Source organism: Rhinoderma darwinii, chromosome 4, assembly GCF_050947455.1.
Source record: "Rhinoderma darwinii isolate aRhiDar2 chromosome 4, aRhiDar2.hap1, whole genome shotgun sequence".
NCBI classification, from domain to species: Eukaryota; Metazoa; Chordata; class Amphibia; order Anura; family Rhinodermatidae; genus Rhinoderma; species Rhinoderma darwinii.
In genome coordinates this window covers 25,819,834-25,843,706 of record NC_134690.1, presented here as the reverse complement: position 1 = coordinate 25,843,706, position 23,873 = coordinate 25,819,834, and the positions used below count along the sequence as shown (strand labels likewise).

The 23,873-nt window shown below is 41.6% G+C and overlaps 1 protein-coding gene across 1 annotated transcript in view; it reads right to left on the bottom strand.

Annotated features, from left to right (window-relative positions):
- Positions 1-23,873, bottom strand: part of LOC142760638 (opsin-5-like) — a 53,480-nt gene that overhangs the window by 5,367 nt on the left and 24,240 nt on the right. The window contains exons 2-3 of the mRNA XM_075863830.1: positions 15,316-15,609; positions 7,042-7,373 (exon numbers count right to left, since the gene is read on the bottom strand). Of these exons, the coding sequence (XP_075719945.1) occupies positions 7,042-7,373; positions 15,316-15,609 (626 nt within the window). The remainder of the gene's footprint in view (positions 1-7,041; positions 7,374-15,315; positions 15,610-23,873) is intronic.

The following is a 23,873-nucleotide window of genomic DNA, read 5'->3' as shown; positions in this document are numbered from 1 at the left end:
CAATTTTTTTTTATTCCAGTGCATCTAAAATAAAAAAAGAAGCAACCTTGCAATCACTCTTGATTTAAAAATCTTCTACTGTGTTGTGCATACATCCCCTATGCAGACTTAGTCTCCATGGTAACAGACTGCAAACAAACCCTGTGTAGTCTGATTCTTCAGCCCTGTGTTACTCCCTTCCCGCTGCCCTCTCTTCTACTATCTGTACTGTTGCGGAGCTATTTGCGAGCGGGCCCCTAAGCCACACTTAGGGTATGTGCACACACACTAATTACGTCCGTAATTGACGGACGTATTTCGGCCGCAAGTCCCGGACCGAACACAGTGCAGGGAGCCGGGCTCCTAGCATCATAGTTATGTACGATGCTAGAAGTCCCTGCCTCGCTGCAGGACAACTGTCCCGTACTGTAAACATGATTATACTACGGGACAGTTGTCCTGCAGCAAGGCAGGGACTCCTAGCGTCGTACATAAGTATGATGCTAGGAGCCCGGCTCCTTGCACTGTGTTCGGTCCGGGACTTGCGGCCGAAATACGTCCGTCAATCACGGACGTAATTAGTGTGTGTGCACATACCCTTAGACTGACCGTATCATTACTTCTTAGATAAACTCCATCCTCACACAGCCCATGTGCAGCAGCTTGTGTGTCTAGAATCCTCCTCCCCTCTTGTGCTCTGAGGCACTGGATTGGCGGAGACAGGGGAGGAGGAGTCTAGATACACCCATTGCCGCACGCTGTGTAAGGAAGGAGCTCATGTTGTCTCATCACAGCTCATTTCCCCCAACATCTATGTGAGTGCAGGATCGGCATCATTCATGCAGTAAGTCCCCCTGCACATGACCGTACCCGTAATCACGGTCCATTATTACTGGCACGGCCTGCTGCGGACAGCCGCCCCCATTTGCGGGCCGTGCTCCCATATAAAGTATCGGAGCACGGTCCGTAAAAAGCAAAAAATAGGACATGTCCTATCTTTTGCGGAGTCTTACTACTGCACGGACACCTTCCCGTAAATGTACGGGAAAGTCTCCGTCGGCCATAGAAATGAATGGGTCCGTAATTACAGGCAAAATCTACAGTTGTGTGCGTGGGGCCTAACATTGTCTTTTTCTTTACTTTTTTTCCCCTTACTGTTTCTCTCTGTTTTTTCTGTCCCGTAAATAAAGGACCGAACGGGAGAATTCAGCTGTGAGAGCGGCGCAGACAGGACACTGATAACAGAGGTTACTGAGTGTCATAATTCATTACAGGACAGCGCCAGCCTCCAGTTATGGGGAAGACACTGATAAGGGGGCGAGAGGTTACTGTGGGTCATGATTGCCCATTACTGGAGGTCTGGTGCCGTGCTATAATATGAAACACAAAGCTCTGCTGTGCCAGTGTCCATTGGAAACTATAGGTAATAAAGTGGCAGTCTACAGGTTTATTAGACGTTATCTAGTAACAGGGGCATTTCCTTTAAAGGTTTTTCTTTCTTGCCAGAATCATATATTATCACCTATCCTTAGGATTGCTGATCATTTTTTAATCACTGGTACCCCCACCAATCATGAGAATAGGGGTCTCAAACCCCCCATTCCTCCTCACTGTGAGCAGGACGTAGAATGGAGCGGCGGTCGTGCATGCGCGCTACTGCTCCATTCTATGGGAATGACAGAAATAGCCGAGTACAGCGGCTGTTTCTGTCATTGTCATAGACCGTAAATGGAGCGGCGGGCGCATGCTCAACTGCCGCTCCATTCAATGTCCTGCTCACAGTGAGGAGGAATGGGGGTTTCGGGACCCCTGTTCCCTCGAACGCCTCCAGCAATAAGAAAATGATCATCCAGTGGATAGGTGATAATTTATGATTCTGGGAAAACCCTTTTAAATAGGTTGTAATTAATAAAATTATCAATTGCCTAGGTGGAAGGACATAGGGGGCAGCAATCCCTTTGTGGGGGCAAAAAAAGTGGGTATTATTAGGTACAAAGGAGGGCTCTATTACTTTGTAGGAAACAAATGGGGGCACTAGTACAGACTGGGGAACAAATGGGCCACTATTACTGTGTGGGGCACTAATCGGGCCACTATTACTGTGTAGGGGGCACTTAGAGGGCCATTGGGGCTAGCAGCATAACGAGCAGTTTGTGTGAAGAGACAAGTCATGGCTGGAATAAGTCATTATGGTGGTCTGGACCTGAATAGAGAAGAAAAGGGAAATCGGAGAAGACGTCTCCTGTGAGTCACTGGATACAACTGTAATGTAATTACTTTTCACTGTGTAGAGCTGGTATATGACCATTATTTGGTGACTCCATTACAGTATTTAGGTATACTATCATACATAGAGCTGCGCCGCTGTTTTATTCCGTCTACAATGTATATATTGATGTATATATTTTTTTTTGAGGGGGGAACAAAACATATGAGTTGGGGCTTGTGCTCCTGATCTTTTAAAACTGTTATAACATCCCTGGCTGCTAGAGCGGCATCGATGGGTTACATTAGAGACCGAGCAATGCAGCAGAAAGTTAGAGGGAAGTTGCGTAGGGTGGGGTGGGGCCCAAACTGAACTTTTGCACCTGGGCCCATGAGCCTTTAGCTACGCCTCTGTATCTCTAGGTTATCAAGAGGAAGGGCAGAGATAGTGGAGTAGGGTTTGTTTGTATGGAGACACATAGGTCTGTATATGAGCTGTAAACATAAAATGGTAGGTATTTTTTAATCAAGACTGATTGCAAAGTTGCCTAATTTTTTTCCATTTATTTTTTCAGTGTTTACAGTTGCAAAAAAGTACAAGCGCTTTAAGAAATGGATGAATAAAATTCTAAACAACTTTGATAGTCTCACACCCGATGGTCCGGCAGGTTTAATGACAGACTTGTCCATCTATTGGAGCAACTGCGTTTCCAGGCTAACGGAAGTTTGTGCAAATTATTACAACTATTACTAGGATTAACTCCTGGCAGCAGATTATCTGTAATCCCACAGAACCAGTGATGATGAGAATAATGAATATTAAATTATCCTTCACATGGTCAGAAATGAAATCTAGAGAATCGGTAATGACTGTGGGAACCTCATGACAGATGTCCATTCCTGTGTGGGGTCGCTCACGGTCACATATGAACCTCATGAATAGCTGCGGTCATCAGTGAGTTCTTTAAATGAAATTCTATTCATAAAACGGAGTCACTGACACATCGTGGACATGTCAATTTTGTGTGTTTATCATTAAATGGACGGCTTTGTGTTCAATTCATTAAATCATTAATATGTAGACTTTTACATCCAATATTTTCATTGCTCCAATGTATCAAAAATAAAAATTGAAACAACAGTTTTTCTATCTATCATCTATCATCTATCTATCTATCTATCTATCTATCTATCTATCTATCTATCTATCTATCTATCTATCTATCTATCTATCTATCTATCTATCTATCTATCATCTATCTATCTATCTATCTATCTATCTATCTATCTATCTATCTATCTATCTATCTATCTATCTATCTATCTATCTATCTATCTATCTATCTATCTATCTATCTATCTCATAACTATCTATCTATCTATCTATCTATCTATCTATCTATCTATCTATCTATCTATCTATCTATCTATCTATCTATCTATCTATCTATCTATCTATCTATCTATCTATCTATCTATCATCTATCTATCTATCTCATATCTATCTATCTATCTATCTATCTATCTATCTATCTATCTATCTATCTATCTATCTATCTATCTATCTATCTATCTATCTATCTATCTATCTATCTATCTATCTATCTATCTATCTATCTATCTTTCTATCTATCTATCTATCTCATATCTATCTATCCCATATCTATCTATCTATCTATCTATCTATCTATCTATCTATCTATCTATCTATCTATCTATCTATCTATCTATCTATCTATCTATCTATCTATCTATCTATCTATCTATCTATCTATCTATCTATCTATCTAATCTATCTCATATGTTTTTAGCCTTTATTGATATCCGGCTTGGAATACTGTTCCTCATTACAATGCAGATGAATTATATCACATGGAAGACTAGTTAGTGTCATAAATACATTGTAATCTATGGTCGTGTGCAGGGGGCCTAAATCCCTGAAATCTCATCTCCTCCCTTATCAGGGCTGAAAATTCAGCAGCAATATAACATATCTCCACATATTGGAAAAATAATTGCCCCTCCATATTGCTAAAAAGCTACCAGTACCCTGTAAGTACTCTCTTTATTATCTGTTTTTAAAACTGAACTAATGGACAGTTACCCCCCTTTAGATGGCCCCTAAAGGGGCAATTGAGTGTTTTGAACAGTTTACTCCACCTCTGACTCTTAGGGGGGATTCACACGAGCGTGTATTCGGTCCGTGCGGGCCGCGTGGTTTTCGCGCGGCACGCATGGACCAATACAAGTCTATGGGGCAGTACAGACAGTCCGTGCTTTTTGCGCAGCGTTTGTCTGCTGCGCAAAAAGCGCGACAGGTTCAATAACTCTGCGTATTTCGCGCATCACGCACCCATTGAAGTCAATGGGTGCGTGAAAATCACGCGCACCACACGGAAGCACTTCCGTGGGACGAGCATGATTCGCGCAACAGCAGTGAAAAGGATGAATGAAAACAGAAAAGCACCACGTGCTTTTCTGTTTCCGAACATCCAAACGGAGTGTCTTTGCGATGAGCGAAGCCGGACAAGCGTACCGAACTTCACCGGGTTCGGCCAAACTCGTTTTGGCCGAACCCGGCAAAAAAATTATCGGTACGCGACGTCAGGAGATAGTCACTGTCCATGGTGCTGAAAGAGTTAAACTGTTTCAGCACCATGGACAGTGACTTCCGATCCCAATATACATGAACCTGTAGGAAAAAAAACGAAGTTCTGACTTACCGCTAACTCCCGGCTTCTTCCTCCAGTCTGACCTCCCGGGATGACAATTAAGTCCAAGTGACAGCTCCAGCCAATCACAGGCCAAGCACAGGCTGCAGCGGTCACATGGACTGCCGCGTCATCCAGGGAGGTGGGGCCCGATGTCAAGAGAGGCGCGTCACCAAGGACGCGTCACCAAGGCAACGGCCGGGAAGTTCTCGGTAAGTACGAACTTTTTCTTTTTTTTCTACAGGTTTTGCGATATTGTGTTCGGCATTCACTGTCGAGGGTGCTGAAAGAGTTAGCTCTTTCAGCACCTTGGAGAGTGACGGCCGTCGACTAGCCTCATCTCTATGATGGCGGCTGCGCAAAAATCACGCAGCCGCGCATCAGACACGGATGTCACACGCAGCTGTCAAATGGTTTTTGCGCGCGCAAAAACGCAACGCTCGTGTGAATCTGCCCTTAGCCTGTTTCTGAGAGGCTGAGGCCCCATGCACATGACCGTAGAATTTGTTCACAAATACTACTTTTCATGCATAAATATGTATGTTGTGAGCTCCCCCTAGTGGCGACTGTAGGCAGGCATAATTATATTATATAAACCTATAGCCGGGTTAGCAGGGGATTTGGAGCTCCAAGTCACTAAATTGGATCATTGACGGCACTGTTTATGTGGGGAAATCCGCTGGCATTATTGATAAGGGGGCACTCTGAGACACTGTCTATGTGGTCACTCTACTGGCAATATCTATGCTGGAAATATTGTTTATGATGGGTAGTCTGTTAATGTTGGCAATCTATTATAACTAGATATGGGGGTACTCTGCGGGCACTGTTAATGAGGTTACTCAGATGGTTCTGTTATTGGAGGCACTTTGACTGTCATCAGGGGGCGTGGCCTGCACTTGTGGGCGGGGTTCACACAACAAAATATATTCTGTTGTACGTTACATCTCAAGGCTCCTTGAAATTTATTTTTAAAAGTAGGCAAATATGGGATTATGTTATATGACAGGCCTCTTGGATGGATTGGTCCTACATGGGAAGGTATTTCTGGGCCCCTAGCAGCTTTCATCACTTGTTTCCTTTGGATAAGTGGGGAATTCTACACAAAAGGGGTTAAAATATGTAAAACCCACTCATTTTGGTGTTCTTAAAGGAAGACTGAAAAATCACGCAACGGGCCATGTCCAAGTTCCCGGCTGGTGACGCTGCTTTTTGTCCCATCAATGAATCCCTGCTGAAGTTGTCTGCAGGTTACTGTCTATTCCACTCTAATAAATATATATAAATATATATAGCAGCGAAGAAATAAATGCAGTACTCCTGGAGTAGTTGTAAAACGAATCGTGGTTAATTAACCCATGAAAAAAGATTGCTATGTTTCAGTCCTCTCAGCAGGACTTTTCTCAAGCTACCCTCTATAAATTAATGTATATATATATCACGCAGTAGCAAAAAGAGACTAAGTCGGCACAGCTGCAATAAATAGTCCTCCGGATGTTTGGCAGGTCATACACACTGACACGGTGTATGTCAAGGGAGGTGCTGGCTCAACAAGAAAAGTTCATATGTATGCTGCAGAAGGCTTGATAAAGCGTGTTTACGCGAAACAGCTGTTGCCTGTGAATCTGTGTACTACTCCGTCTCTCCCCCCACTTCATTTTGAGCTATTAAACATATGGAAACGTCAGACTGGGCGCGTGCGACTCTATTTCTTTCTTCACATTGCGATATATATATATCATATTTTGTACTACTTTCCAAATCATAAGATTTTACTTTTTATTCTACCAAAATGGGAGAGCAGACTGTGATCAAGACAGCTCTCTATGCCTCTCTCCCAGCAGTAAGTCCCAGCGTGTTCTGTATAAACAATCAACAGCCAACCAATCGGCTGTATATAAGCACAGTTTTCTGTGTACAAATTAATCACCTGATCTCTGCTGTTATGACACAAGAAATTGACAGATTATATTTTTACTTACGGATCCTTTGATTTCACATGAGATAAGAGGCCCCAGGACTTCTGGAAGCTGCTTATCTCACTCTCTCTATTGATATAGTGCATTATAATGAAGGAGTCAGGACAAATATCTGTCAATAAAGGTCTTTCTAGAATAAGATAAGAGTAAGATTACCCGTCACTCACCAGTGTTAGTTTTTTCTCTATTTTGGCCGCATTTGGCATCTTGTCATAGTTCTGTATTTCTTGGTAGGCTTTATGAAGTTTCCAGGCTATCGTGGTATAACAAGTGATGATTGTCGTGGCCGGGGTAATAGTGCACAGGATAAACATACTGAGAATGAACGAGAATCCATTGGGGGAATTCTGAAATTCAGACCAAGCAATGGTGCAAGAAATACCGAATGGTTCTGGACCATAGTGGCCCCATCCAATCAATGGGAAGATTGCCCAGAGCAATGCGTAGAGCCATATACACATGATCACCATGTATACTGCTCTCTTCTTTATTGTATTGCCTGGAAGAAAAAACAAAGCGTTAACTTGTATAAAATGTCGCTATTAGAAAATTGTAAATCACAAAGCGCGTGGTGCCAATGCCATGTGCAGAGGAAGGTAGCGGTAGAGCGTTATGAAACGTATTCCCGCTGGTAGCATAACAGGTGCTACCATATAATGTTCCGCCTTTATGCTTTGCTGGTGAGGGGTCAGCGTCCAATGGTTGCCTTATTATAACAGGCGATCCATGTCTCCTCGCAGCTTCTCCCAACGTAAGCCGTAAACGTCAGGCGGGAGAGCTGTCATTCTGTCATGGACCTAGCAGCACCTTATTTTTGGACCTAAAAACGACATGGACATCCGAGCGTGGACATCCACTTTAATTGTTGTGTAATGAACAGTTTTACAATTTTCTAATATAGTTTGTGTTTCTGTTCCTCACTGTTTTAAAGATCTTTACTTGCTGCCAATGAATATAAACATTCTTGTTTACATTCATAAACTAGGAAACCATCCTGGCCTGATCCTGCTAATATTTGATTAAATGTATCACTGTAGGTAATCTCTTTCCTGTTCCGACTGACTACTGTTACCTAATCCTATACACTGTAACGAACTGCAGCTGTGTGAAAGCAGGACTGGGTCAATATAGGGTTTCAGCATTTGAATGTAAACAATAAATGTTTTTATTTAATGACCGAGAAGTAGAGATCTTAAAAATGGTGAATGAGATGAGGACCATGATGCATCTTTCATGATACTTTAGATCCACAACTTTTCTCACTTTAAAGGGCTTTTACCATAAACATCATTTATCACCTATCCACGGGATGTGCCCATAAGAGAAGGAGGGTAAATGGTGAATAATTGAATTTAGAGCAGCGAAAACACAAAGGAGAACAGTGAACATATTCATAACTTCAATTTCTTGAACTTGCTTGCAGTTGATCGGTGTCATGGTGGAAAGGAACCTTGATCCAGGTTTTGACACTATGACTACTTATTGCCCCCCCTCCAAATGTTGAGAACTTTGACAAGACCCAAGAATCTTTTGCAATTCATTGAAATGTGTATTGCTTAGCATCAAAACAGACGTATGACCCTATCACCAATGGCTGGAGGGGTGGACAAACTCAAAAATAGGTTTCAAAATCCTGAGTGCAGGCACCTAGTGGAGGTTTTATGCAGGACAAATATCCTCATCCTCTAAGAATGTATAGCCTAGTTCAGCCATTTTCCTCACTCCTTCTTCCAAACCTCAGGTCAGATCTGTCTCTAGCTGTAAGGCAACTGGCTGCAGCAGGAGCCCTGCCCCAATGCACTGTTAATTTATAGGAGACCAGGGCGACTAAGCCCTCCCCTTCTTACGTCTGCCTCTCAAAAATGGAAGGGGTCAGATAGAAATTAACCCCAGTGTTTTCTGTGTTAAATGTACAAGACGTTTTTCTTGTTACTCACCTCTCCTCAAGCCAGCTCTGTCGTGCTCAGCCACATAGGATGCGGCATGTGAAGATGCCATCGGTCCTGGCGACCTTTTTAAAGTATAATCCAGCCTGACATCCTTGAATGCCTTATAAGGTGCTTCTTATTGCTTGTGACTCTGACCTTGACCTTAGCCGTGCTTTTAGATTCTGCCTTCATGTTTGTTGCCATGTACTTGTTCACCATCCTAGTTTTGACCCTTGACCTGCCCTCTTATTTGGTGAATACTCTGGGGAATGTGACCTTAAAATCTAACCAGGAAAGTCCATACCGGGTGTAAAGGGTTAAGAACTGGAAACTCATTAGATGCATGCCGCAATGGTCCAACATCTGGCAGAAAGTCTTCCCGTATGAGTGGACGTTGGCATACCAGATATTTGGAGACCAACTCTATGCCTGTGGTTTTGGATTGAGTACGTTCATGCATGCTTCCCATCTCCTATTGCAACAAATAGGCGCCGTGCAGTATGCCCATACTGAATAGTTGTACTAGGGCAGCGCAACATGGGCCGGGAGAAGGATCCTACATTGTGCAAATTTCTCCTGCAGTGGAAATGTAGTATTACATGGTGTCCACTCAAATGAATGGGCCATCATGTAATTCAAGGTTGATCCGAACATATGGACAGAAGGGAGCAAAGGGAGGATCCTATAAGGCGCTGCTGCGTGGTTGTTTAGGGATGGTCAATGATGATAGGTACGAAAATATATAAATGAATATTTATTCAGGCTACGCGTTTCGACACTGTACCAGCGTCTTCCTCAGGCCATAAAATACACATACAACGAGGTTACTTATATACTAACAGAGATCAGACAAACAGGAAGGAAATAAAGGTCATACAGGGGAAAGGTCAAAGGGTAAAAATGACGTCAAAAGTGATACAAGTATCAAGGGATTATCTTAAATTGCGTTATTAGTGAACAAATTGGTAATTGTACCTAAGGGGAAGAAGATGAAAAAGATACCAATATTGGTACCCTAAACAGATTCCAAAAAACAACATTCATAAATTAACATACATGCAATTGCAAATACGAATAATTAGAAACAATGTAATGCGTCCTAAAAACGCTGATTAAAAGGTTAAAAGAAATTCATTTAAAGATTCATTAAAAACATATAGTCTATGGAAGTAAGAACAATAATGGATAATGGAGAAATATATGACTAAATGAATGGACACATAAATAGAAAATTGCCAAATGTTAATATAATAAATGTTTGTATTATTATCCCTAATACTAAAATGACCTATCAAACCAAGATTTTACTTTGTTTAGATATTACTGGAAATAAGGGATTTTTTGTATAATAAACAGTGAAACCACTCAACCACAAAAAAACGAGTGAACGGGCATGCAAGGTGTGATTGGTAACTAAATTCACCTAATGTGCGTTTTCATAGTCAGGACAGTAACACGAGGTAAATGCATAGGCATCTATTATTACTTAGGGAAGGAAAGTATTGGTGGATGTAAAAGTATCAATGTATATATGAATTAAAAGTGTTTTAAAAGAGACAAAATGTAAAAAATGTGTATAAAAAGTTTCACAGCTTCCGTTAATAAATTGTAGGGTAGCACGGAAAATGTCTGTGTTATCGGGATCAGAAGAATGCAATGTAAATCGGGTTCACATTGTTAACACTGACGGTGGCATGTGTGTGTCATAAATATCGGGTGAAATGAAAATATTATTAAATGAGAATTGTACATATATATGGAGAAATGAGATGGTTACATCTCACTGACCGTTCTGTATTTAGACGGCGCTTTTAGGCGTCTCTGTTGTCAAGACAACCACCCATAAGGTAAGATGCCGATAATTAATAAAAAAGTCACAAACACTGTTATTTCATAGGGTATACAGTACTTAAAAGAAATTGAATTTATATATAAATATATATGTATAGAAATACACACATATACGCCGAACTATTTGGATGATGCGTGGTAGCATTGCGGTAGTCAAGGTGGCAAAACGAACTGTGAATATTAATATTCCATGAAATTCACCTATGTCATAATGTTCTTATCATACTACCAATCGGAACAAGGGGGAGGGGGGCCACATTTAAAAGCACAATCTATCACTCACTTCTTTCCGAAAATCCAACGAATCTCAACCAAAAGAAAACTCGATACAGATACAGAGGACGAAGAGGGGGAAAGAAACGACACAAATCCATTTGTATCACTCAACACCAAGAGAAATTGCACCAAACTATAAAAATATTCAATTTATCATCTTATAATTTGAATACACATGAGGAAAGTCTTTTGAATAAAGGTCTCTCATTTTGTCCTACAGCATCAGCGGATCCTTTTGAATTATTCATGGACCTGAATAGGTTTACTAGGAAATTAACACTAATGAGACATTTTTCAATTTTAAAGTCCCATCCAGCACCGCCCCCTACTATTGATCCTAATACGACTGTTAATACTCCTGCTTTTGTCCCAGTAGATGTTCGTCCCAAATTAGAATTTTACCCATTATATCACCAAGGTTCTTTTATAGAAACTTTTTCCACTATGGTAGGCAACGATTTTAGAACACTTGATAACCCACGTATTCCCTCAGATAATCTCACACGATATGAGAGAAGGGCTATAAAATCATTACGTAACAATGGAGATATCGTAATCCGCCCCGCTGACAAAGGGGGCGGTATTGTGATCCAGGACAAGAATAAATATTTAAGCGAAACTTCACTTATTCTCACTGACAATACCTTTTATCATAAAATATCTACTAATCCACTACCATTGTATATACAGGAATACAAAAGTCTGATAGATACAGCTGATAGAGATGGGTTACTTACAAAAAGAGAGAAACGATTTTTACACGTTCCCTTTCCGAACATGCCGTTTATATATCATCTCCCGAAAATTCATAAATCTCCCACCAATCCCCCCGGACGCCCCATCATCTCTGGAATCGGCTCACTAACGAGTAATCTTTCCCACTTTGTAGATTTACACTTACAACCCTATGTGCTCAATCTACCCTCGTATTTGAAAGACTCGGATCAATTGATAAGAGAATTATTTAATTTGAAAATGGACCACTGTACATCCCCAATACATTTCCTGTCAGCCGACGTGAATGCCTTATATAGTAATATCCCACACGATAAAGGTTTAGAAGTAATTAATTCCGTTTTATCAACTAGTACTTTTATTCCAATAGCGCAAGCTACCTTTTTAAGTAATTGTATCAATTTTATCCTTACACATAACCTTTTTACTTTTGGGAATAGTTTTTACAATCAAATCAAGGGTTGTGCCATGGGCACTCGTTTTGCACCATCTTATGCAAATTTATACATGGGAGCTTTCGAAGAATCATACATCTATGGGGACCATCCTTTTAAAGAAAACATTTTATTGTATAAACGTTATATCGATGATCTCCTTTTTATTTGGAAAGGTGAAGAGAGAGAGGCTCTTAAATTTATGGAGATTCTAAACGACAATAATTTTGGATTATCTTTTACGCACACTTTTTCCGTAACATCAATCGACTTTTTAGACTTGACAATCAACTACGATATAACCACCAACCTTTTTAATACTAAAACACATTTTAAGTCAGTTGATGTCAATAGTTATTTAGATTTTAGAAGTGCACATTATCCTCCTTGGATTAAAAATGTGCCCTTCGGACAATTCCGAAGGGTAAGGAAAAACTGTACGAAAGATATTGATTTTATGAAGGAATGTAATGTCTTAGAAAAACGATTTAAGGAAAAAAAAAATTCCTATTAATTTAATTAAAGGAGCACGGTGCAAAGCCGCTAAACTGTCCCAAAAACTTTGTATCAATCACACCTACAAGAAAACGGAGCCCCCTTACAATAACACTAATTTTATTACGACTTTTAACAAAGAGAATAAAGTCATTAGAACTATTTTATCGAAACATTGGAAGATTTTAAAAAATGACCCTCACTTAGATAATGACCTATCAGATATGCCAAGGATTACCTTCAGAAGAGCACAAACATTGAAAAACATTCTTGCGCCCAGCAGAGTGCAAAAATCTAAATCATCAATCCCCAAAATGTTCCCTATTCTTTTTGGCTCATTGAAATGTGGCCATTCACGATGTCTGTGTTGCAACACCATCTCCCATAGACAAACTACCTATATTTCCACAGTCACAAAAGAAACCTTTAAAATTAAATCCTTTCTCAACTGCGGTAGTTCGTATGTAGTGTACCTAATAGAATGTCCATGTCATCTGCAATATGTGGGCAGAACAACACAATGCTTACGTACCAGAATGAATAAACATAGATCCAATATCAATACAGGTTTTCTTAAACACAGCCTTTCCCGAAATTGTGCCTCTTTTCATAATGGACGTTTTGAAACACTAAATATTATCCCTATTGAGCATATTCCAATTGATGTCCCTAATAGATTCCATAAACTAAAACAAAGAGAGAATTATTGGATATTCAAATTGCAGACACTGAACCCACGAGGTTTAAATGACATTTCTGAATCCTCTTTGTATTGATGCCTTATTACACACCAATCCGTATAGAAATCTATTTTTGAACATTTTTTCCTATTTTGATAATAGCAATATCTGTAAGAAATTTTTGTTTATATGACACCACACAGGTTTGCCCATAGTAATTTTTGGATTCTGACTAGATGGTTATTTTTCCGTAGACAGTTTTGGTGTCCACACAAAAACATATATATAGTGCTGTTTTTTTAAATGTGGCCCCCCTCCCCCTTGTTCCGATTGGTAGTATGATAAGAACATTATGACATAGGTGAATTTCATGGAATATTAATATCCACAGTTCCTTTTGCCACCTTGACTACCGCAATGCTACCACGCATCATCCAAATAGTTCGGCGTATATGTGTGTATTTCTATACATATATATTTATATATAAATTCAATTTCTTTTAAGTACTGTATACCCTATGAAATAACAGTGTTTGTGACTTTTTTATTAATTATCGGCATCTTACCTTATGGGTGGTTGTCTTGACAACAGAGACGCCTAAAAGCGCCGTCTAAATACAGAACGGTCAGTGAGATGTAACCATCTCATTTCTCCATATATATGTACAATTCTCATTTAATAATATTTTCATTTCACCCGATATTTATGACACACACATGCCACCGTCAGTGTTAACAATGTGAACCCGATTTACATTGCATTCTTCTGATCCCGATAACACAGACATTTTCCGTGCTACCCTACAATTTATTAACGGAAGCTGTGAAACTTTTTATACACATTTTTTACATTTTGTCTCTTTTAAAACACTTTTAATTCATATATACATTGATACTTTTACATCCACCAATACTTTCCTTCCCTAAGTAATAATAGATGCCTATGCATTTACCTCGTGTTACTGTCCTGACTATGAAAACGCACATTAGGTGAATTTAGTTACCAATCACACCTTGCATGCCCGTTCACTCGTTTTTTGTGGTTGAGTGGTTTCACTGTTTATTATACAAAAAATCCCTTATTTCCAGTAATATCTAAACAAAGTAAAATCTTGGTTTGATAGGTCATTTTAGTATTAGGGATAATAATACAAACATTTATTATATTAACATTTGGCAATTTTCTATTTATGTGTCCATTCATTTAGTCATATATTTCTCCATTATCCATTATTGTTCTTACTTCAATAGACTATATGTTTTTAATGAATCTTTAAATTAATTTCTTTTAACCTTTTAATCAGCGTTTTTAGGACGCATTACATTGTTTCTAATTATTCGTATTTGCAATTGCATGTATGTTAATTTATAAATGTTGTTTTTTGGAATCTGTTTAGGGTACCAATATTGGTATCTTTTTCATCTTCTTCCCCTTAGGTACAATTACCAATTTGTTCGCTAAAAACGCAATTTAAGATAATCCCTTGATACTTGTATCACTTTTGACGTCATTTTTACCCTTTGACCTTTCCCCTGTATGAACTTTATTTCCTTCCTGTTTGTCTGATCTCTGTTAGTATATAAGTAACCTCGTTGTATGTGTATTTTATGGCCTGAGGAAGACGCTGGTACAGTGTCGAAACGCGTAGCCTGAATAAATATTTATTTATATATTTTCGTACCTATCATCATTGACCATCCCTAAACAACCACGCAGCAGCACCTTATAGGATCCTCCCTTTGCTCCCTCCTGTCCATATGTTTTGACTAGCGGTAACCGTTCTGGTTTACCGGCTTTGGATCCTGGCAGCAGCACGAAGTGGACTGATTATTCACTGTCTTTACTACATACTAACGAGGTGAGCATAACCGACCATGTTTATGACTCTCCCGTTATCCCATTGACCTGCATCATGTGGCGCCGTGCCTTTTGCTTCTCTGTTCATTTAAAGGTTGATCCGAGTCCTCCAGAGGGGAGGTGGGCTTTTTTCCCCCTACATCTATTCAATTAGAATAAATTTTAGCTGGATCAGCATACTTACGGTTGGTTGTAGTTGTGCTGGTCACTAGATATCGGATGACCGCCATTGCCGTTAAGGTCATCATACTCGCTACTCCAAAAAAGAATCCCATGAGGGCATAATACAGACAGGAAGGGTGCCCCCCGATCCATGCATGATTCCAAGCAGAGGCAATGGCCAGAGGGTACATGCTCACTGCCATACCCAAGTCTGTTACGGCTAGGTTTATAGTCAGGAGATCTGGCGACTTCAGGTGGGACGAGCATTTCACTGCGGTAGCAAGCACGGCAACGTTACCCACCACCGTCAATATAGCTGAAATTGAAGGAAGGTACATGTCATTGACAGGACATACGTGTTAAAGGACATTTCCCCTATTAAAAATAAAATCACCATTAAATATTAGTCATTGAGTTGTCCTCTTCTGTCAAAAGAAGGCTACAGAAAGCTGAGTGAAAAAAACATTATGGCCACTAGGCTTTCCCAGCAACATGACCGATGATGAAATAATATAACCCTGCTGCAGTCTTGTAGCATTGAAGAGCAGGTTTGGGAAAGGGATCGAGTGAAGTTTATGTCCCCCTAATTGTATAAGTGAAGATTATGTCCTCCTGATTGTACAAGTGAAGATTATGTCCCCCTGATTGTACAAGTGAAGATAATATCCTCATGATTGTACAAGTGAAGATTATGACTCCTGATTGTACAAGTGAAGATTATGTCCCCCTGATTGTACAAGTGAAGATTATGTCCCCCTGATTGTACAAGTGAAGATTATGTCCCCCTGATTGTACAAGTGAAGATTATGTCCCCCTGATTGTACAAGTGAAGATTATGTCCACCTGATTGTACAAGTGAAGATTATGACTCCTGATTGTACAAGTGAAGATTAAGTCCCCTGATTGTACAAGTGAAGATTATGTCCCCTGATTGTACAAGTGAAGATTATGTCCCCTGATTGTCACAGTGAAGATTATGTCCTCCTGATTGTCACAGTGAAGATTATGTCCCCCTGATTGTACAAGTGAAGATTATGTCCTCCTGATTATACAAATAAAGATTATGTCCCTCTGATTGTACAAGTGAAGATTATGTTCCCCTGATTGTACAAATAAAGATTATGTCCCTCTGATTGTACAAGTGAAGATTATGTCCCCCTGATTGTACACGTGAAGTTTATGTCCCCCTGATTGTACAAGTGAAGATTATGTCCCCCTGATTGTACAAGTGAAGATTATGTCCTCCTGATTATCACAGTGAAGATTATGTCCCCCTGATTGTACAAGTGAAGATTATGTCCCCCTGATTGTACACGTGAAGTTTATGTCCCCCTGATTGTACAAGTGAAGATTATGTCCTCCTGATTGTCACAGTGAAGATTATGTCCTCCTGTTTGTCACAGTGAAGATTATGTCCCCCTGATTGTACAAGTGAAGATTATGTCCTCCTGATTATACAAATAAAGATTATGTCCCCCTGATTGTACAAGTGAAGATTATGTTCCCCTGATTGTACAAATAAAGATTATGTCCCTCTGATTGTACAAGTGAAGATTATGTCCCCCTGATTGTACACGTGAAGTTTATGTCCTCCTGATTGTACAAGTGAAGATTATGTCCCCTGATTGTACAAGTGAAGATTATGTCCTCCTGATTGTACAAGTGAAGATTATGTCCTCCTGATTGTCACAGTGAAGATTATGTCCCCCTCATTGTACAAGTGAAGATTATGTCCCCCTGATTGTACAAGTGAAGATTATGTCCCCTGATTGTACAAGTAAAGATTATGTCCCCTGATTGTACAAGTGAAGATTATGTCCCCCTGATTGTACAAGTGAAGATTATGTCCCCCTGATTGTACAAGTGAAAATTTTGTCCCCCTGATTGTACAGGTGAAGATTATGTCACTCTGATTGTACAAGTGAAGATTATGTCCTCCTGATTGTACAAGTGAAGATTATGTCCTCCTGATTGTCACAGTGAAGATTATGTCCTCCTGATTATCCAAGTGAAGATTTTGTCCTCCTGATTGTCACAGTGAAGATTATGTCCTCCTGATTGTAGAAGTGAAGATTATGTCCCCCTGATTGTACAAGTGAAGATTATGTCCCCCTGATTGTACAAGTGAAGATTATGTCCTCCTGATTGTACAAGTGAAGATAATGTCCTCCTGATTGTACAAGTGAAGATTATGTCCCCCTGATTGTACACATGAAGTTTATGTCCCCCTGATTGTACAAGTGAAGATTATGTCCCCCTGATTGTACAAGTGAAGATTATGTCCTCCTGATTGTCACAGTGAAGATTATGTCCTCCTGACTGTACAAGTGAAGATTATGTCCCCCTGATTGTGCAAGTGAAGATTATGTCCCCCTGATTGTACAAGTGAAGATTATGTCCCCCTGATTGTCACAGTGAAGATTATGTCCCCCTCATTGTACAAGTGAAGATTATGTCCCCCTGATTGTACAAGTGAAGATTATGTCCCCCTGATTGTACAAGTGAAGATTATGTCCCCTGATTGTACAAGTGAAGATTATGTCCCCCTGATTGTACAAGTGAAGATTATGTCCCCCTGATTGTACAAGTGAAGATTATGTCCCCCTGATTGTACAAGTGAAGATTATGTCCCCCTGATTGTACAAGTGAAAATTATGTCCCCCTGATTGTACAGGTGAAGATTATGTCACTCTGATTGTACAAGTGAAGATTATGTCCTCCTGATTGTACAAGTGAAGATTATGTCATCCTGATTGTACAAGTGAAGATTATGTCCTCCTGATTGTCACAGTGAAGATTATGTCCTCCTGATTATCCAAGTGAAGATTTTGTCCTCCTGATTGTCACAGTGAAGATTATGTCCTCCTGATTGTAGAAGTAAAGATTATGTCCCCCTGATTGTACAAGTGAAGATTATGTCCCCCTGATTGTACAAGTGAAGATTATGTCCTCCTGATTGTACAAGTGAAGATTATGTCCTCCTGATTGTACAAGTGAAGATTATGTCCCCATGATTGTACACATGAAGTTTATGTCCCCCTGATTGTGCAAGTGAAGATTATGTCCCCCTGATTGTACAAGTGAAGATTATGTCCCCCTGATTGTACAAGTGAAGATTATGTCCCCCTGATTGTACAAGTGAAGATTATGTCCCCCTGATTGTACAAGTGAAGATTATGTCCTCCTGATTGTACAAGTGAAGATTATGTCCTCCTGATTGTACAAGTGAAGATTATGTCCTCCTGACTGTACAAGTGAAGATTATGTCCCCCTGATTGTGCAAGTGAAGATTATGTCCCCCTGATTGTACAAGTGAAGATTATGTCCCCCTGATTGTACAAGTGAAGATTATGTCCCCCTGATTGTACAAGTGAAGATTATGTCCTCCTGATTGTACAAGTGAAGATTATGTCCGCCCGATTGTACAAGTGAAGATTATGTCCCCCTGATTGTACAAGTGAAGATTATGTCCTCCTGATTGTACTGTAAAGGATCTGCCAGACACAACTTCTGTGTCGACGCCCATAGGTAATCAGTCTGCACCTGCTTCTATGTCTGTGAGACTGACTCCATCTTCCACCACCCAGGATGGCAGGCTTAGGAGTGGGAGAGCCTATCACAGCCTGGTCAGACGGAGCTAGCTCCCGCCCTCTGTCTATTTATACCTGCCTTTCCTGTTCCTCCTTTGCTTGTGATTCTTCTCTGCTGGTTTCCTGGCCCTGCTGCAGCTTCTTGAACTACTGATCCTCTGCTTGTGTTTGACCTTGGCTTTACTGACCACTCTTCTGCTCTGCGTTTTTGTACCTCGCTCATCTCCTGGTTTGACTCGGCTCGTTCACTTCGCTTGTTGCTCACGGTGTCCCCGTGGACAACTTCCCCATTTCCGTGGTTTCTTTGTACCCTTGTCTGTCGTGCACCTATTGAGTGTAGGGACCGTTGCCCAGTTGTACCCCGTCGCCTAGGGCGGGTCGTTGCAAGTAGGTAGGGACTGAGTGGCGGGTAGATTAGGGCTCACTTGTCTGTCTCCCTACCTCGACATTACATGTACAAGTGAAGATTATGTCCCCCTGATTGTACAAGTGAAGATTATGTCCTACTGATTGTACAAGTGAAGATTATGTCCCCCTGATTGTACAAGTGAAGATTTTGTCCCCCTGATTATACAAGTGAAGATTATGTCCTCCTGATTGTACAAGTGAAGTTTATGTCCTCCTGATTGTCACAGTGAAGATTATGTCCTCCTGATTGTACAAGTGAAGATTATGTCCCCCTGATTGTACAAGTGAAGATTATGTCCTCCTGATTGTACAAGTGAAGATTATGTCCTCCTGATTGTACAAGTGAAGATTATGTCCCCCTGATTGTACAAGTGAAGATTATGTCTTCCTAATTGTCACAGTGAAGATTATGTCCTCCTGATTGTACAAGTGAAGATTATGTCCCCCTGATTGTACAAGTGAAGATTATGTCCCCCTGATTGTACAAGTGAAGATTATGTCCCCCTGATTGTACAAGTGAAGATTATGTCCCCCTGATTGTCACAGTGAAGATTATGTCCCCCTGATTGTACACGTGAAGTTTATGTCCTCCTGATTGTACAAGTGAAGATTATGTCCCCCTGATTGTACAAGTGAAGATTATATCCCCCTGATTGTACACGTGAAGTTTATGTCCCCCTGATTGTACATGTGAAGTTTATGTCCCGATGGTTGTACAAGTGAAGATTATGTCCTCCTGATTGTACAAGTGAAGATTATGTCCCCCTGATTGTCACAGTGAAGATTATGTCCCCCTGATTGTACAAGTGAAGATTATGTCCCCCTGATTGTACAAGTGAAGATTATGTCCCCCTGATTGTCACAGTGAAGATTATGTCCCCCTGATTGTACAAGTGAAGATTATGTCCCCCTGATTGTCACTGTGAAGATTATGTCCCCCTGATTGTACAAGTGAAGATTATGTCCTCCTGATTGTACAAGTGAAGATTATGTCCCCCTGATTGTACAAGTGAAGATTATGTCCCCCTGATTGTACAAGTGAAGATTATGTCCTCCTGATTGTACAAGTGAAGATTATGTCTTCCTGATTGTACAAGTGAAGATTAGTTTTATAGTCTAATAATGAGTCTTGTTTTAGTCATAAAATGAAATACCATCGCGGTCGCACACGGGGCTTTGGGATTGCGGACACGGCAACAACACCAGTTATTGGGTATATGGAAGTTGTTCCTAATAGAAGTGCTGAAACCCTCCTTCCTATTATTCCACACGTGGTGCGCCCAGGTTCAACGGTGCACAGTAATGCCTTGGCTGCCTACAACAATATTCAACCGACAGTGAATTTAAGTCATGAGCGTGTCAATCACAGTGATCCCAATTTTCCATTAGTTTCTCCAACTGGTGCCCACACGCAACATATAGAGTGTTACTGGAATAAATGTAGGGCTCGTATCAAGACGAAATGGGGTGTACTCCGTGATTTGCTTCCTCCATATCTTGCAGATTAATGTGGAGAGATCGGCTCGGCAAAGACGCATTTCACACTCTGCTTCTACATATTGCAGTTTCCTGTTTAGGATTATGCAGAATGATCGGAAAGGCAAACGGAAACCATAGTGTTAACGATCTGCCAGGCACAGCTTCTGTATCCACGCCCATAGGTAATCAGTCTGCACCTGCTTCTATGTCTGTGAGACTGACTCCATCTTCCACCACTCAGGATGGCAGGCTTAGGAGTGGGAGAGCCTATCACAGCCTGGCCAGACGCAGCTAGCTCCCGCCCTCTGTCTATTTATACCTGCCTTTCCTGTTCATCCTTGCTTGTGATTCTTCTCTGTTGGTTTCCTTGCCCTGCTGCAGCTTCTTGAACTACTTGTCCCTGCTTCGTATTGACCCTGGCTTACTGACTACTCTTCTGCTCTGCGTTTGGTACCTAGTACTTTCCTGGTTTGACTCGGCTTGTTCACTAATCTCCTGCTCTGCGTTTGGCACCTCATACACTCATGGTTTGACTCGGCTCGTTTACTACTCTTGTTGCTCACGGTGTTGCCGTGGGCAACTGCCCCGTTTTCCCTTTGTTCTGTGTTTCCTTGTCTGGTTGCCTGTCGTGCACTTACTGAGTGTAGGGACCGTCGCCCAGTTGTACCCCGTCGCCTAGGGCGGGTCGTTGCAAGTAGGCAGGGACTGAGTGGCGGGTAGATTAGGGCTCATTTGTCTGTTTCCCTATCCCTGTCATTACATAATCACAAGCCCATATACCTACTCTACCCTGGTCCCTCACACCACTATGGACCCCCTTGAGACCCTGGTTCAGCAAATGCAGGGTCTCCCTACAGGTCCAGGCCCTGGCTCAGAGGGTCAACCAGCCTGATGCTACCATTGTAGTGCCCCTCACCTCACCTCTTGAACGCCACCTCATGTTGCCTGACCGGTTCTCAGGGGACCGGAAGACTTTTCTCTCCTTTCGGGAGAGTTGTAGGCACTATTTTTGTTTAAAGCCCCACTCCTCAGGTTCTGAGAGCCAGCGGGTGGGTATAATTATGTCCCGGCTCCAGGAAGGGCCCCAAGAATGGGCCTTCTCCTTGGCTCCTGACACCCCTGAACTTTCCTCCGTTGATATTTTCTTTTCTGCTCTCGGACTCATTTATGACGAGACTGACAGGACTGCCTTTGCCGAGAGTCAGCTGGTGACCTTACGTCAGGGTAAGAGACCTGTTGAGGAGTATTGCTCTGGCTTTAGGAAGTGGTGCGTAGCTTCTCGGTGGAATGACCCTGCCTTAAGGTGCCAGTTTAGGTTGGTTCTGTCGAACACCCTGAAAGACCTGCTAGTTAGCTATACCTCTTCTGACTCCATAGACCAGGTTATGGCTTTAGTGGTACGACTTTACCGACGTCTCAGGGAACGACAACGTGAACGTTTATGTGTTTTCTCCTCTGACTCCCCCATGATGCCTCCCGAGGTTCCGTTGCTTCGTTCTTCCATGGAAGACTCGGAGGTACCTATGCAACTCTGGGCCTCCGTGTCCCCCCAACGACGTAGAGAGTTCTGCAGGAAGAATGGTCTCTGCTTCTATTGTGGGGATGACAAGCATCAAGTGAACAACTGTCCTAGGCATAAGAATAAGCAGCCGGAAAACTTCCGCGCCTAAGTGATCATCGGGGAGGTCACTTGGGCGCACAGGTATTTCCCGTTAATATGAAACGTAATAAAATCTTGCTTCCCTTTCAGGTCTCTTTTGGTGGTAGGTCTGCTTCCGGCAGTGCCTTCGTGGATTCAGGGTCGTCTGCTAATATCATGTCTGTGGAATTTGCTATGTCTCTAGCTATGCCTTTGATTGATTTGCCTAAACCTGTCCCGGTAGTGGGTATCGACTCCACTCCTCTTGCTAATGGTTATTTTACACAGCATACCCCTGTTTTTGAACTCCTTGTTGGCTCCATGCATTTGGAGCAGTGCTCTGTACTGTTGATGCAGGGATTATCGTCCGATTTGGTTTTAGGCCTTCCCTTGTTGCAGTTGCATTATCCCATGTTTGACTGGAATACTGGGGATCTTACCAAATGGGGTAATGAATGCTTGACGTCATGTTTTTCAGTTAATTCTATTTCTCCCCCTGAGGAGGTGAACACGCTACCTGAGTTTGTTCAGGACTTCGCTGATGTTTTCTCGAAGGAGGCCTCCGAAGTGTTACCTCCTCATAGAGAATACGATTACGCTATCGATTTGGTACCAGGAGCTAAGCTCCCTAAGGGTAGGATATTTAATCTCTCTTGTCCCGAACGTGAAGCCATGAGAGAGTATATCCAGGAATGCCTGGCCAAGGGTTACATTCGCCCCTCTACTTCTCCGGTAGGTGCTGGCTTCTTCTTCGTAGGGAAGAAGGATGGTGGTCTTAGGCCATGTATTGACTACTGTAACTTGAATAAGGTCACTGTAAGGAACCAGTATCCCCTTCCTTTGATTCCTGATCTCTTTAATCAGGTTCAGGGGGCCCAATGGTTCTCTAAGTTTGATCTACGGGGGGCGTATAACCTTATCCGCATCAAAGAGGGGGATGAGTGGAAGACTGCGTTTAACACGCCCGAAGGTCATTTCGAATACCTCGTCATTCCCTTTGGGTTGTGTAATGCTCCCGCGGTCTTCCAGAATTTCATAAATGAGATTTTAAGAGATTACCTGGGGGTATTTCTTGTAGTGTACCTTGATGACATACTTGTGTTTTCCAAGGACTGGTCCTCCCACATTGAGCATGTCAGGAAGGTGCTCCAGGTCCTTCGGGAAAACAAACTGTTTGCGAAGACCGAAAAATGTGTGTTTGGGGTGCAGGAGATACCATTTTTGGGTCAAATCCTCACTCCTCATGAATTCCGCATGGACCCCGCCAAGGTCCAGGCTGTGGCGGAATGGGTCCAACCTGCCTCCCTGAAGGCGTTACAGTTCTTCTTGGGGTTCGCTAATTATTACAGGAGATTTATTGCTAACTTCTCGGTCATCGCCAAGCCTCTTACGGACCTCACTCGCAAGGGTGCTGATCTCCTCCACTGGCCCCCTGAGGCTGTCCAGGTTTTTGAGGCCCTTAAG